The sequence below is a fragment of the Aquarana catesbeiana genome, unplaced genomic scaffold (assembly GCF_042186555.1).
Source record: "Aquarana catesbeiana isolate 2022-GZ unplaced genomic scaffold, ASM4218655v1 unanchor233, whole genome shotgun sequence".
NCBI classification, from domain to species: domain Eukaryota; kingdom Metazoa; phylum Chordata; class Amphibia; order Anura; family Ranidae; genus Aquarana; species Aquarana catesbeiana.
In genome coordinates this window covers 1843582-1859965 of record NW_027362661.1, presented here as the reverse complement: position 1 = coordinate 1859965, position 16384 = coordinate 1843582, and the positions used below count along the sequence as shown (strand labels likewise).

General features: G+C 44.9%; 2 protein-coding genes across 14 annotated transcripts in view; one reads left to right on the top strand and one right to left on the bottom strand.

Annotated features, from left to right (window-relative positions):
* The window catches only part of LOC141121836 (uncharacterized), a 963509-nt gene that overhangs the window by 345070 nt on the left and 602055 nt on the right, over positions 1 to 16384 (top strand). The window lies entirely within an intron of this gene.
* Positions 1 to 16384, bottom strand: part of LOC141121857 (uncharacterized) — a 38690-nt gene that overhangs the window by 17096 nt on the left and 5210 nt on the right. The window contains exons 2-5 of the mRNA XM_073611611.1: positions 15479 to 15606; positions 15269 to 15392; positions 14165 to 14262; positions 13884 to 14084 (exon numbers count right to left, since the gene is read on the bottom strand). Of these exons, the coding sequence (XP_073467712.1) occupies positions 13884 to 14084; positions 14165 to 14262; positions 15269 to 15353 (384 nt within the window). The 5' untranslated portion in view covers positions 15354 to 15392; positions 15479 to 15606. The remainder of the gene's footprint in view (positions 1 to 13883; positions 14085 to 14164; positions 14263 to 15268; positions 15393 to 15478; positions 15607 to 16384) is intronic.

Genomic DNA, 16384 nt, shown 5'->3' with positions numbered 1-16384 from the left:
AATATAGTGTTCCCTGCAAGTCCATTGTATCCACTTTGCATCTACTTCTTAAAAGAAAGTCCACCAATCAATGAAAAGTTGATAAGGTGTAAAGTTCTCGGTGCTCCAAACTGTTCCAGCTGTAGTGTAGCCACGCCTTCTTCCACCTCTTACACACGTGATGGTGAGGGCGCCCCCTTAGTAGTGCTTCCCCACTCACCAGAGCAATGTGACTCCCAGCTTTTCATCTACCAGAGTCACCAACATCCTTCACACTCTCCTCACCTCTGATGGCAAAGGAACTGGATCCTCCTCGCTCACTCCTGAGAGTCTGCTGAGCTTTCTGTCATCTCCCTCCTAGACTCCTCCTCCGACCGCTGGAGCTCCGCCTCTTCATACACACTCAGAGCTCCGCCTCTTCATACATACTCAGGAGCTCCGCCTCTTCATACACACTCAGAGCTCCGCCCCTTCATACACTCAGAGCTCCGCCTCTTCATACACACTCAAAGCTCCGCCTCTTCGTACACCCTCTTGGCTCCGCCTCTTCATACACGCTCAGAGCTCCGCCTCTTCGTACACGCTCAGAGCTCTGCCTCTTCATACACACTCAGAGCTCCGCCTCTTCATACACACTCAGAGCTCCGCCTCTTCATACACACTCAGAGCTCCGCCTCTTCATATACACTCAGAGCTCCGCCTCTTCATACACACTCTGGGCTCCGCCTCTTCATGCACACTCAGAGCTCCGCCTCTTCATACACACTCAGAGCTCCGCCTCTTTATACACACTCAGAGCTCCGCCTCTTCATACACACTCAGAGCTCCGCCTCTTTATACACACTCAGAGCTCCGCCTCTTCATACACACAGAGCTCGGCCTCTTCATACACACTCAGAGCTCGGCCTCTTCATACACACTCAGAGCTCCTCCTCTTCATACACACTCAGAGCTCCGCCTCTTCATACACACTCAGAGCTCCGCCTCTTCATACACACTCAGGGAGGAGAGAAAGGGGAAGGATATACAGTACATACACACACAGCACAAGGCCCCTGTTATGGAGTAATTATACAAATACAGGGACTCTATGGTAATATACTCTATGGTAATATTGCATTGCTTGTACTTCCTGTTTCCTGTTCTGTGTTTGCTGTTCTTGTTATACAATTCAACACGACTCCTCAAACATCTTGCAGTGTCTTCATTTCTATACATGAAACATGGTGTCAGAAGTGACTGGAATCAGGACGGAGCCTCAAGTTTGGAATGCAGCAGCAGTTTTGTGAGTTACGTGCATTTTCTGATATGTGAGAATTTTGAGACTTAATGACTATGTGGCTGCCATAAATGATATTCCTCCCCCGGAGGGGATGACAATCAGGGGGGATTGGAGCACCAACTGGGAAACGTTCAGAGCTGAGTCTGAGGATTATTCCCTGGTTACAGGATTGTATGAGAAACCCACAGCAGTGCAACTCTGACAAGAGTCATGAGCAGAGAATACAGACATGTGTATAGTTACAATCTGATCATCACAGCAGAGAATACAGACATGTGTATAGGGACAATTAGGGATGAGCCGAACACCCCCCTGTTTGGTTCGCACCAGAACATGCGAGCAGGAAAAAAGTTTGTTCGAACACATGAACACCGTTAAAGTCTATGGGACACGAACATGAATAATCAAAAGTGCTAATTTTAAAGGCTTATATGCAAGTTATTGTCATAAAAAGTGTTTGGGGACCTGGGTCCTGCCCCAGGGGACATGTATCAATGCAAAAAAAAGTTTTTTCGGGAGCAGTGATTTTAATAATGCTTAAAGTCAAACAATAAAAGTGTAATATCCCTTTAAATTTCGTAGCTGGGGGGTGTCTATAGTATGCCTGTAAAGGGGCGCATGTTTCCTGTGTTTAGAACAGTCTGACAGCAAAATGACATTTCAAAGAAAAAAAGTCATTTAAAACTACTCGCGGCTATTAATGCATTGCCGGTCCGACAATACACATAGAATCATTGATAAAAACGGCATGGGAATTCCCCACAGGGGAACCCCGAACCAAAATTAAAAAAAAAAAATGACGTGGGGGTCCCCCTAATTTCCATAGCAGGCCCCTCAGGTCTGGTATGGATATTAAGGGGAACACCGGACAAAATAAAAAAAAAAATGACGTGGGGGGGGTCCCCCTAAATTCCATACCAGACCCTTCAGGTCTGGTATGGATTTTAAAGGGAACCCGCGCCAAAATTTTTAAAAAAAGGCATGGGGTCCCCCCAAAAATCCATACCAGACCCTTATCCGAGCACGCAACCTGGCAGGCCGCAGGAAAAGAGGGGGGGACGAGAGAGCGCCACCCCCTCCTGAACCATACCAGGCCACATGCCCTCAACATTGGGAGGGTGCTTTGGGGTAGCCCCCCAAAACACCTTGTCCCCATGTTGATGAGGACAAGGGCCTCATCCCCACAACCCTGGCCGGTGGTTGTGGGGGTCTGCAGGCGGGGGGCTTATCGGAATCTGAAAGCCCCCTTTAACAAGGGGACCCCCAGATCCCGCCCCCCCCCCGTGTGAAACGGTAAGGGGGTACTTTTGTACCCCTACCATTTCACTAAAAAACTGTCACAAATGTTAAAAATGACAAGAGACAGTTTTTGACAATTCCTTTATTTAAATGCTTCTTCTTTCTTCTATCTTCCTTCATCTTCTTCTTCTGGTTCTTCCTCCGGCGTTCTCGTCCAGCATCTCCTCCGCGGCGTCTTCTATCTTCTTCTCCTCGGGCCGCTCCGCACCCATGGCATAGGGGGACGCTCCCGCTCTTCTCTTCATCTTCTTCTCTTCTTCATCTTCTTCTCCGGGCCGCTCCGCACCCATGCTGGCATGGAGGGAGGCTCCCACTGTGTGACGCGTCTCCTCTTCTGAAGGTTCTTAAATAACGGGGGGCGGGGCCACCTGTTGACCCCGCCCCCTCTGACGCACGGTGATTTGACGGGACTTCCCTGTGACGTCACGGGGAATGCGGTGCGGAGCGGCCCGAGGAGAAGAAGATAGAAGACGCCGCGGAGGAGATGCTGGACGAGAACACCGGAAGAAGAACCAGAAGAGCCAGAAGAAGAAGATGAAGGAAGATAGAAGAAAGAAGAAAGAAGAAGCATTTAAATAAAGGAATTGTCAAAAACTGTCTCTTGTCATTTTTAACATTTTTGACAGTTTTTTAGTGAAATGGTAGGAAAGTACCCCCTTACCATTTCACACAGGGGGGGGCCGGGATCTGGGGGTCCCCTTGTTAAAGGGGGCTTCCAGATTCCGATAAGCCCCCCGCCCGCAGACCCCCACAACCACTGGGCAGGGTTGTGGGGATGAGGCCCTTGTCCTCATCAACATGGGGACAAGGTGTTTTGGGGGGCTACCCCAAAGCACCCTCCCAATGTTGAGGGCATGTGGCCTGGTATGGTTCAGGAGGGGGGGCGCTCTCTCGTCCCCCCCTCTTTTCCTGCGGCCTGCCAGGTTGCGTGCTCGGATAAGGGTCTGGTATGGATGTTTGGGGGGACCCCACGCCGTTTTTTTTTTTTTTGGCGCAGGGTTCCCCTTAAAATCCATACCAGACCTGAAGGGTCTGGTATGGAATTTAGGGGGACCCCCACGTCATTTAAAAAAAAATTTTGGCCAGGGTTCCCCTTAATATCCATACCAGACCTGAAGGGCCTGGTATGGAATTAAGGGGGACCCCCACGTCATTTTTTTTTTAAATTTTGGTTCGGGGTTCCCCTGTGGGGAATTCCCATGCCGTTTTTATCAATGAACTTCTATGGGTATTGTCGGACCGGCAATGCAATAGCCACGAGTAGTTTTAAATGACTTTTTTTCCTTTGAAATTTAATTTTGCTGTCAGACTGTTCTAAACACGGGAAACATGCGCCCCTTTACAGGCATACTATAGACACCCCCCAGGTACGAAATTTAAAGGAATATTACACTTTTATTGTTTGACTTTAAGCATTATTAAAATCACTGCTCTTGAAAAAAACGTCAGTTTTTAAAACTTTTTTTGCATTGATCCATGTCCCCTGGGGCAGGACCCAGGTCCCCAAACACTTTTTATGACAATAACTTGCATATAAGCGTTTAAAACTAGCACTTTTGATTTCTCCCATAGACTTTTAAAGGGTGTTCCGCGGCATTCGAATTTTCGCGGAATTCAAATTGTTCGCTGTTCAGCGAACTTGCGAACAGCTGATGTTCGAGCCGAACATGAGTTCGACTCGAACTCGAAGCTCATCCCTAGGGACAATCTGATCATCACAGCAGAGAATACAGACATGTGTATAGGTACAATCTGATCATCACAGCAGAGAATACAGACGCATAGTTGCCAACATTGTAAAAAAAAATTCCGGGACTCTTTTTTTGCTGTAGGCGGAGTCGCATTATAATCAGGGGCGGGGCATACGTTTGTAGGCGTGGCATAGGGGAAAAGAAAAATGTGGCACGCAGAGTGCGCCGCAGCGGACAATGGGCGTGGTTTACGCGAAATAGTGGGCGTGGCTCAAAGTGGGTTTGGTTAGAGTCTGAGATGAATGAGGGATGGAGAGGGAAAGGGTGAGAGAGGGATGGAGGGACAGCAGCCCCAGATCCTACACAACAATAGAAATATGTGTATTCTAGAAAGTTTAACAATCAGCAGATAAAGATACTCCAAACACCTGGTGTTAGCACTTCAATCATCCCAGCACCATGGTTGTTATGGTGTCAGGATGGTTGAAGTGCATTATTTCTATTATTATATTGTAATATAAACTGAAATCATTCAACTCACCATAATGCAGAATCAGTGGGATCCCTGAGCGTGTCACCTGCCACCAGCAGAGTCCGTCCTTGCATCAGGTATCCCCAGCAGAGTCCATCCTCGCATCAGGTGCCCCCAGCAGAGTCCATCCTCGCATCAGGTGCCCCCAACAGAGTCCGTCCTTGCATCAGGTGCCCCCAGCAGAGTCCGTCCTTGCATCAGGTGCCCCCAGCAGAGTCCGTCCTTGCATCAGGTGCCCCCAGCAGAGTCCCTCCTTGCATCAGGTGCCCCAAGCAGAGTCAGTCCTTATACCAGTGTTCCCAGCCTCAGTCCTTACATCAGTGTCCCAGGCAGAGCCATAGTTACCCGCCCTGCACATAGTTACCCCCTCCCCCTATACATAGTTATCCCTCTCCCCCTAGTTACCCCCCTGTACATAGTTACCCCCTGTGCATAGTTACCCCCCCTGTACATAGTTAACCCCCCTGTACATAGTTAACCCCCCCTCCTGTATATAGTTAACCCCCCCTCCTGTATATAGTTAACCCCCCCTCCTGTACATAGTTAACCCTCCCCCTCCTGTATATAGTTAACCCCCTCCTGTACATAGTTATCCCCCCCTCCTGTATATTGTTAACCCCCTCCTGTATATTGTTAACCCCCCTCCTGTACATAGTTATCCCCGCTCCTGTAAATAGTTAACCCCCTCCTGTAAATAGTTAACCCCCTCCTGTATATAGTTAACCCCCCCTCCTGTACACAGGTAACCCCCTCCTGTAAATAGTTAACCCCCTCCTGTAAATAGTTACCCCCCTCCTATATATAGTTAACCCCCCTCCTGTACATAGTTAACCCTCCTCCCTCCTGTATATAGTTAACCCCCCTGTACATTAAAGTTAAATTGCTGCCTGGGCTTTACACTGAGAGACAGGGGCAAGAGCAGAAGGAACACCACAAGCGGCCGGCGCCCTGTGTTCAGTGGAGAGGGGAGGGGCCGATCCGTGCAGCTAACCCCGGCTTCAGTATTGTGACGAGAGAAGCCAATTCATTGGCTGCACGGATCGAGCCCCCTTCCTCTCTCCACTGAACACAAGGGGAACGATCTATTTTATTGAAGCCAGCTGCTGCAAAAGTGCAAAAGCAACCATTCCCGATTTCCCTGAGCAAAAAAGGCAAAATCCCGAATCGGGATGACCTCCGATCGGGACGAGGGTCCCAAAATTGGGACTGTTGGCAACTATGCAGACGTGTGTATAGGTACAATCTGATCATCACAGCAGAGAATACAGACATGTGTATAGGTACAATCTGATCATCACAGCAGAGAATACAGACATGTGTATAGGTACAATCTGATCATCACAGCAGAGCAGCCAGAGAATGTTACAGCCATTTTAGATGCCCTGGAAGCTTATTTCAAACCTACTAAAAATGTCATTGATGAAAGATTTGTGTTTGGATGCTGCAAACAAGAAGATGGAGAATCTCTTGATAACTTTGTTACAGGCTTGAGAAAAAAGGCGGCAACTTCAGAATCTGGTACTCTGAAAAATTCATAAATAAACACCTTTGAAGAATCTGGTACTCTAAAAGAAGAATTAATAAGGGACAAAATTGTTCTCGGTATGAGGTGTGAGAGCACACACAGGAGTCTTCTAAGAGAGCACAACTTTACCTTAACCACTTCCCACCCGTCATATAGTAAAATGACGGCGGGCTAAATGCACTCTCTTTCTGGGATTATGTCATATGACGGTACCCCAAAACTGCCACTCTGACGTGCCCACGGGGGCACATGACTATTGCAGTCAGGCCATGTTCCTAGGACACAGCGTGACCCCAATATTGGTAAAGAGCTGATGATGCAGCTCTTTACCCATGTGATCAGCTCTGTCCAATCACAGCCGATCACATATAAACAAGAAAGTGCCAATTATCAACTCTTCTCGGCTCTTCTCGGCTCACACTGACAGAGTGTGTGTGGTGAGGACAGCCGATCAGCAACATCTCCTCACAGGGGAGACCTGTACAGGTAATCAGGGCACTGATCATCAGTGCCTTTATTACAGTACAGCCCCAGCAGTGCCCATCAGTAACACCAATCGCTGCCCATTTGTGATGTCAGTCAGTGCTGCCTTTCAGTGTCCATCAGTGATGCCAGTCAATGCTGCCTTTCAGTGCCTGCTCATCATTGCCCACCAGTGCCACTTATCAGTGCCACCTATCAGTGCCACCAATCAGTGCGGCAAATTAATGCCTCATCATCAGTGCCACCTAATGAGTGCCCATCAGTGATTCCAGTCAGTTCTGCCTTTCAGTGCCCATCAGTGCTGCCCATCAATACCCATAAGTGCTGCCCATTAGTGCCGTCTATCCATGCCACCTATCAGTGCCCCCTATCAGCGCTCACACATATCGGTGCAGGATATTAATGCCTCATCAGTGCCACGTCATCAGTGCCCATCAGTGACACCAATCAGTGCCCATTAGTGATGCCAGTCAGTGCTGTCTTGCAGTGCCCATCATTGCCACCCATCAGTGCTGCCTATCATTGCCCACCAGTGCCACCTATCAGTGCTACCTATCAGCGACCCCTATCAGTGTGGCATATTAGTGCCTCCTCATCAGAGCCACCTAATCAGTGCCCTTCAGTGCTGCCTCATCGGTGCCCATCAGTACTGTCTTATCAGTGCATATCAGTGAAGAAGAAAAATGACCTATTTACAAAATTTATTGACAGAAACTAAGAAAAAAATTTTTTTTTCAGTGTTTTTTAGTCTTTTTAGCAAAAAATTAAAAACCCAGCAGTGATTAAATATCACCAAAAGAAAGCTCTATTTGTATGAAAAAAAAATGATAAAAAATTCATATGGGTACAGTGTTACATGACCGGGCAATTGTCATTCAAATTGTAACAGCTCTGAAAGCTAAAAGTTGGCCTGGGCAGGAAGGGGGTGAAAGTGCCTAATATTAAAGGGGTTAAACACAGCCATTGAAATGTGCCGTACAGCAGAGCTCACTGACAGACGCCTGAAATTTATGGAACAGGACAGACAGCAGATCGACAGCATAAACATTGCAATGCAGCGACACCACATGAGCAAACTGCAGCAACAATGCCGCCCATCCAGAACAAATGCTGCCAACCCTACAGCATGCAAATATTGTGGGACTGTGCATCAAAGAACTAAAGAGCAGTGCCCAGCTTATGGGAAGTCTTGAAGGTCTTGTGGAAGAGCAAATCATTTTGCTAATGTTTGTGTGTCAAGTAATAAACAGCCATCAATAGGAAAATGACAAACCATGGAGGACACATCTGCATGTGAGGAAGAGCCACAACCCACTGATGTGATATACAGAAGTGAACTGATCGGAGCTGTGCAATCCAGAGGGAAGAAATGTGACACCAAACTGATGTTATACTCAGGTGAGATCATGAAATCTTTAGGACTCTTCAGGAATGAATGTGTCAATTGTGGACTGAACTTATATATTTGCCAGCACACCAAGGATCAGCACAAAGTGGCGTCCAAACGGTTTTATTTATCGCATGAATACAACACAAGAAGGTGCAATGTTTCGGAGTCACGCAGGACCCCTTCGTCAGGCATGTGATAAACGTGGAACAGTGGAGAGAATTTAAATAACCATCAACCAATCAGAAAATGAAGAAAACCAAAGCCCCTCCCACCCCCAGATAGGTGTGACGTCACAAATCCCACCAAAATGACTCAAAAATTAGCATAATAAAAGGTTAGCATAGTTAAAGTAGATCCAACAAACATATGTAAAGAAGGGGTTAACATAAGAAACCACTGACATTACCTGTATTTTGTTATATAAGATTTGGTGTTGTGGATCATGAGTCATTTTAGGGACGGGCCCGTTGCTAGGGAACATAACAATGGATAACACAATCTAAATGTCGATTAGCGCCAGTGCAGTAAAGGATTAGTCTAATTACAACAGCAATCGTCGATCGCACATGCGCGATGCAGCGGCGGTAACCCGGCAAGAGAAATGCTGTAGTGCCAGCGCACACGGCTCGACATGGATCGGCGCCCATGTGGGGGTAATTGTTTGCAGGAGCAACAGGAGATGCTGCAGTACCGTGGCCACTGATGTCATAGAAACAGATGACGCCAGCTTGCCCCGCCCATCAAGGCAGACTGCATCCAATCAGGGGAGGTGAGGAGGAGGGGTGAATGTGGGGAGAGTGATGCAAGAAAAGAAGAGCAGGAAGTAAAAAATACAAAAGAAAGAGAATGAAACGCGAGAGGAAGATAGGGACCAAGGAGTATGGAGAACCAAAAGAGATGGTTGAAAATAGATTAAGTTCTGTCTTAGTGCATAAGAGATAATATTAACAATTTTAAAATATACCTAAAATCCAAAACGAGGCTGGTTCTTAAGTGGTTAATAAGAAAAACAGGTAAAATGGTGTAAACATTATATTTACAGAAAAAGGTCCTACAAAGGAAGAGACAATAATGTAACAGAAAGCAGAGAGGACTTAAGAGTGAAAATAGAGAAGTCCTCCTGGTTTTGTGCATTTGACAAAGTCCCGTCAATGAGCATAAGATGGATCATTGTCTCACAGAAATCTTGGCTGATGTTCTTGTTTGATGGTAAAGGAGAGCTCTCGATTGACGCAGTCCCTCTTTTCTGGTTCCTGAGGAGGGTGTGGACAGAAATGATCTGACCAATGAGAAGGTATGAGAAGGTATGAGGCTTAGCTGATGGGATGTCACAGTGACCATATAGTTGATATGCCCTCAGATACAGTTTTCTACAGGTATTAATATCTTGGAATACCTACAGGTTACATTCTGGTAACTGGTATATTATTGTCCAGCATGAAATTACCGTGTGAATAAATACAAATATGATGGGTGCCAGATGTCTATTTCAGCAAGGAGATGTAATGTGTCCTTATTCATGCTGTACTGGTATCATCTCAAAAGTTATGAAACATACTTACATTGTGACTTTGTGGGTAGTAATATTCCATACTAGCCATCCAGAAATGTGTATTAAGCTTTTCTACCTGCTGAACTATTTATGACAGACAATGAGTCTGATACTATTAGCGAGGACAGATATCTACTTGCTGTTCTAATTAGTTAACCCTGGACTTGAAGGGTTTATGATGGCTATTGGAGTCAGACTGGGATGTGTATTGTGTTAGGTTCTGGTAATGAGGTTTATGAGGACTAAATCAAAGGGTTCTCCGTCTTCCATGCTTTGTTGTGCTGTTGGTTGATTTGGATAAGAGGTTCTGCTGTGTCCTATCAATGGACTGATAAGAATGCTTTGCAATGCAGCTAAAAATGTGTGAATTGCAGAAGATGCCTTCCCGGGATTATGGAAAGCAGATCACTGCTGGTAGGTGTCTCCTATTCTACATCACAAAGTACATAAATATTTCCCAGCACACTTACCAGCCAGACTGCAAAAAAACTAAAATTGTCTTGTCTAACAATTCACACTAAAAACAGAGTTTCTAGCTGCACATGAAGCCTCCTCTGTATACTACGGTCCTAACTCTATAGTCTTCAGAGTCTCCAGGTTGGAGCACATATAGCAGTGGATAGATTAAGGGAAGGTTTGCCTGGAGGAAGCCCACCCCTCCTTAAAGACACAGGGACACAATGGGCTCCCAGCAAAAGCTCAATGACAGCTGAAGGCATCCAGTATGTCCCCATGCCAAATTCTGCCGACAAGCTGTGCAGATAAGTGACAACCACCCCAATCTATAACCAGCCTTTGCAGTAAGGTGCACACGGAAAGGATATACACATCACCTCTATATTCTAAACAACATGGCTGCCCTGGTTCTTCTCACAGTTTTTGGGGTGCCCAGTTCACATTATCATCACAACAAGCATTTCTCCAGATGTTACAAAATCTGGCTGCAGATTAACACAGGAATTTCCTATGATTGTCAGCTCCATCTAATGGCCATAAGAAAGTATTTTTCCTGAAATATCTCCATTAGTAAAAAAAATGTTGAATACCACATTATGGACAATAGATGGAGCTGATGATCATAGGAAATCACTATATGAAATAAATACGGCCAACATTTCTCACAGATGGGCAAATACTTGTCATATGTGTTCAAATACATTTTTTTTAAACAGACCTCTATGTGTTTGTGAAATCTTACACCACAGAATGTACTCAGCCAATGAAAGGTAATGACTCCAATTTTATTTTTCTCCTGTTATCAATGACCAACACAGTACAACACTTCATCCATGTCTTTGGTGATCTCTGATCTCCTTATGAGCTGTTTCTTACATGATGAAGATCAGCCATGGAGTATATCTGAGGTGTATATCAGGGTGTGCTTCTTCCCCACATGAGAGCTGTGATGTCCAGCATCATTCATATAGAAGACATTTCCCGCACTCAAGGCACTAATACACCTCAAGGGTTGTGTGGGATCTCTGATGTACTGAAGACAGGACTTCAGTGAGGAACAATTCCCTCACTCAGGACAGGTATATGGCTTCTCCCCCATGTGAGATCTCTGATGTCTGGAAAGACTGGATGGCTGTGAAAAACATCTCCCACACTCAGGACAGGAATAAGGTTTCTCCCCTGTGTGAGATCTCTGATGTGTGTAAAGACTGAACTGCACTGAAAAACATTTCCCGCACTCAGGACAGGAATAAGGTTTCTCCCCTGTGTGCAATCTCTGATGTGTGTAAAGACTGGACTTCACTGAAAAACATTTCCCGCACTCAGGACAGCAATAAGGTTTCTCCCCCGTGTGAGATCTCTGATGTGTGCAGACTGGACTTCACTGAAAAACATTTCCCGCAATCAGGACAGGAATAAGGTTTCTCCCCCGTGTGAGATCTTTGATGTGTGTAAAGACTGGACTTCACTGAAAAACATTTCCCGCATTCAGGACAGGAATAAGGTTTCTCCCCTGTGTGAGATCTCTGATGCTTGTAAAGAGCAGACATCCGTGAAAAACATTGCCCACACTCAGGACAGGAATACGGCTTCTCCCCCGTGTGAGATCTCTGATGTATGTAAAGACTGGACTTCACTGAAAAACATTTCCCGCATTCAGAACAGGAATAAGGTTTCTCCCCTGTGTGAGATCTCTGATGCTTGTAAAGAGTGGACTTCTGTGAAAAACATTTCCCACACTCAGTACAGAAATACGGCTTCTCCCCTGTGTGAGATCTCTGATGTGTGTGAAGATGGCACTTCACTGAAAAACATTTTCCGCACTCAGGACAGGGATATGGCTTCTCTCCTGTGTGAGATCTTTTATGCACATCAAGATTGGATTTAAAAGGGAAAGATTTCCCGCACTCAGTACAGGAAAGCCTCTTATCTGTTGGAAGGACGGCACCGTCCCTCACAGTCTGAGGTTCTTCAGGATAAGAGGAATACGATGGTCCATCTACACTGTTTGGTGCCGGATGGACATTTGAGGTAGCCGAGTTTTCTCCTGGACTATACTGTGTGATGTCCTCATTTTCTACTTTACAGTCTGGAGACAAACTGAGACAATCCTCTGAGGTTTTCCTCATCTCCCGTCCATCTACTAAAATAGAAATAAAAAGATTATTACTAGACATGAGCAGATTGGTTCCCCTAAACCAGGACTCCGCCCACATCAGGCAGCTTTGTCTCTGAGGATCTTACAATTACACCCTCAAGGTAACTAGTAAATGGGCCATCTGATTTCCTACTAGTTAATTTCTTTATTCATAGACCTTAGTCAGAGAGTGAGGAAACAATGAGAACTGTCTTTTATAGGAGTGACAGTGATGATGAGATTATAGGATGAGTGTCCCCCACCCCCTTCTATCACTCATTGCCATCTTCCCAACACAAGAAGTCCCGCACTTCCTTATTTAGTCCATGATTTACTCATGAATAACAGTGGGGCTGAGCCCCACCAGAGGTCAGAGAGTGAGAATGGGGGGAGAACAGCAAAGATGAAGACTAGACTGATCCTGAAGACCACCATCATTGGGTTTTTGACTCTTCCCTAATTATCACTTCTGTTTAAAGTTCCAAAGTTTAACAATGTTATCACATTGTTATCAACATGTAAAAGTCTGTTCTCCAATCAAATCATCAGATATAAAATGTCCATCTGGTAGGAAATGGGTGTAACAAAAGAGAATACATATTTTGCATATATAGAAGTGGGTAGAAGGGAGAGAGCAGAAGTCAGGCCTATGTAATGTACAACATATGGTATAAGAACCAACAGATAGAATTATATAGTATCAGAATGATGTAATGTTCAACATAGAGTATATAGTGCAGGGGTCAGGAGTATATAATGTACAATGTAAATGATACAGTGTAAGGTAATAATAGATAATATTAGTATTCAGTAATCAGTGGAAGCTTAAATATTTACATGAGACAAGTTAAAGAGGTACCACACCACTACCTACCATCTCCTGAGACTGCACTCAGTGACTTGGGTCCGAGACTATACAGACATATCCCTCCACCCGGCACAGTCAGCAGACAACAGAACAAATAACCCTGGGAGAATTGTTCTGTCAGAGATCTTGCCAGAAGACCCAAAGCACATTCCCTAGGTGCCAAGGTCTAGTAAGGCCTATGGTGAAAATCTACATTTTGCTGCCAGCTGAACCCCAGAATCTCCATACTGTAAATCCAGTCCAGACATAAATTCTGTCTGCAGCACAGGAAGATTATCTGTGAGAAATACAGGAAGGGGAACACAGCTCAGGAAAGTGACCAGGGTTTTACAGGCTGATATCACCCAGTCCCCACCCTACTCTGGACCAATCAGTGAGCAGTATGGGTGGAGGAATGTATTTAGTGTTAATGACCCACCTGTGCTGATCTCTGTAGGAGTGTCCTCCTCTATAAATGTCCCCGTTATTCCATCCTCCTCCATAGACTGCTGATCATCCCTCGCATACCTCTCTTCTTCTTCTTCTGCTTTAACCTCAAATTCTATATCGATTGGATCTCCACTCTAAATCAAGAAAATGAGAGAGAATATCATCTGTAAAACATAAGCTTTATTTTTGTGATAGCACATAAAAAAAAAACCACACATTGTCCCTATAAGTCTGTGTTTTATAAACTCTGTCCCACCAACCTTGTAACAGTGAGGGATGGTGTGATCTTCCTGTGTGGAATCCCGGGAATACAGAGGATGGGGACATCTCTCTGGTGGGTTCCTGGTATTAGGTGGATCCATCATATCCTTGTGTCCTTCTGAAAACTCCTCTATCACTCCATACTCCTCATCTTTATATTCTTCTTTAACATCAATATTATCCTCCCTGAGGTTTCCACCCTGAATATATAATAAAACATTCATTGTAACAAAACATGCTGTGTATAAATCATAACTACCAATAATTGCCAATCACCTACATGATGATGGTGAGGGATGGTGTGACCTTCCTGTGTGGAATCCCAGGAATACAGAGGACGGGGACATCTCTCTGGTGGGTTCCCATTACTGGATCCATCTGTGGGAAACACACATACTGACTGAATACCACGGACCCCAATCTCCATCCAAGGAGTGGATGTGGAGGTAGTAGAGAGTTAAGAGAATCTGGGGGTGCACAAAGATAATAAAGCTGGACTAGAGCAAGAACACTGAGATGCTCTATAGGAAGGGCCAGAGCCACCCCTACTTTTTGAGGAGACTGAGGTCCTTTAACATCTGCCAGACAATGCTGTTTTATGAGTCTGTAGTGGCCAGCACTCTCCTGTATGCAGTGGCATGCTGGGGAAGCAGGCTTAAGGTGTCCAACACCAACAGACTCAACAAACTGATTTGCAAGGCCTGTGATGTTGTTGGATTGAAATTGGAGTCTTTTACAACAGTGTTGGAGAGGAGAATGTTGTTCAAGTTACGTACAATCTTGGACAACTCCGCCCACCCACTCCACAATATGCTGGTCAGTCTGCGGGGTACCATCAGTAATAGATTGTTACACCCACGGTGCACCACAGAGAACGACATAGGGAATTATTTTTGCCTGTGGCAAACAAAATGTATAATTCTTTTCTGTGAGGGCTGGAGGTGAAAATTTAATTCTGGTTTATGATCAGGATTTTGTGCTGTTTTTATAGTATGTTGGTATTGTGTTGGTTATTATTTGGGGTGGTGTTAGAGAAAGTGGTATATTATTTGTATTTGGTAGTTTGATTGTTATTTTAATCGGTGTTATCTATTCTATGTTGTATTTTAATTGTATGGACGTTTTATTTGTAGTGTAGTTATAACTTTGTTTATTTGGTGCCAATGACTGTTGTTGGTAATTTTGTTGTGTTTTTGCATCTTGTTCAGTTTATTGTGATCTTGTGTTTTGTTGTTAAGTGTCTGTGTCATAACAATTTCCCAATTTCCCTTTGGGAATAATAAAGTATTCTGTAATACATTGTTTCTATGTGTTTATCAGATGATGGGGGATCTAGGTGGACCCTCCGTACTGCTCTCTCCTTTACAATAAAGTCTCCTCTTACCCGGTGATGTGAGGGGCGGCTGATTGTCCATCATGACTTCCTTGTAGAGATCCTTGTGTCCTTCTAAATACTCCCACTCCTCCATGGAGAAATAGACAGTGACATCCTGACACCTTATAGGAACCTGACACACACAATGATACAGTCACCATCCAGACACATCCCTTGTCTGTTACTGGATAATGTCCCAGAATTCCCAGCACCGCTCACCTCTCCTCCATGATCTCTCTGGTGACTTCTAGAATCTTCTTTGTATTTCTCTATTCTATCAGGGAGGGAGGTGGAGGCAATGTGATGGTCATATGATCTCCAAACTTCACAGGAGGAAAACTCTGGATCTGAACACAAATAGTAAAATCAAATAATATTCCCAGAATCCTCCTCACCTTACCATCCAGGTTTCCATTTTACTAAGGCCCCATTTTGGGCTGAGGTATAATTTATCCCCGGTACGCAGGTTAAAAGCTTGTTGCAGGGATTCTGATGTCATTACATACAACACAGGAGCAACAAAAGGAAAACTCTAGATCTGAACACAAATAGTAAAATCAAACGATATTGCCAGAATCCTCCTCACCTCTCCGATCAAGTGTCCATTTTATTAAAGCTCCACTTCAGGCTGAGGTATAATTTATTCAAACAGGACCCTCACACTCTGAAGGTTAAAATCTTGTTGCAGACATTCTGATGCCATTACATACAATGCAGGACCAACAGTCCCACTTTGCTAGTGAGGATGCCAAGGGTCCGCTCACATCCTAAGAGCATCAGAAAAAAAACCTTAGTTAGACTTTCCGGTAACAGTATTTTTAGGAGTCTTTCAGGACAGCACCTGGAGAGAGCGCAGCTCCACCCAATTTCCCAGGAAACATTGCAGTCACCACTTTAAAGTCTGGACACTTCCACCATGGCCTCAGTTGTTATCAAGTACCTCCAGCCATGCTGAAAAATATAGACAAAACATAGCAACAATGCCACAATAACAATCACAATCAAGGGAGGGTCATAGGGGCTATCCTGAAAGACTCCTCGAAATACCATTACCGGTAAGCCTAACTAAGGTTTTCCCAAATCGTCTTTCAGGACAGCACCTGGAGATGATAAGCAAGTACTTAC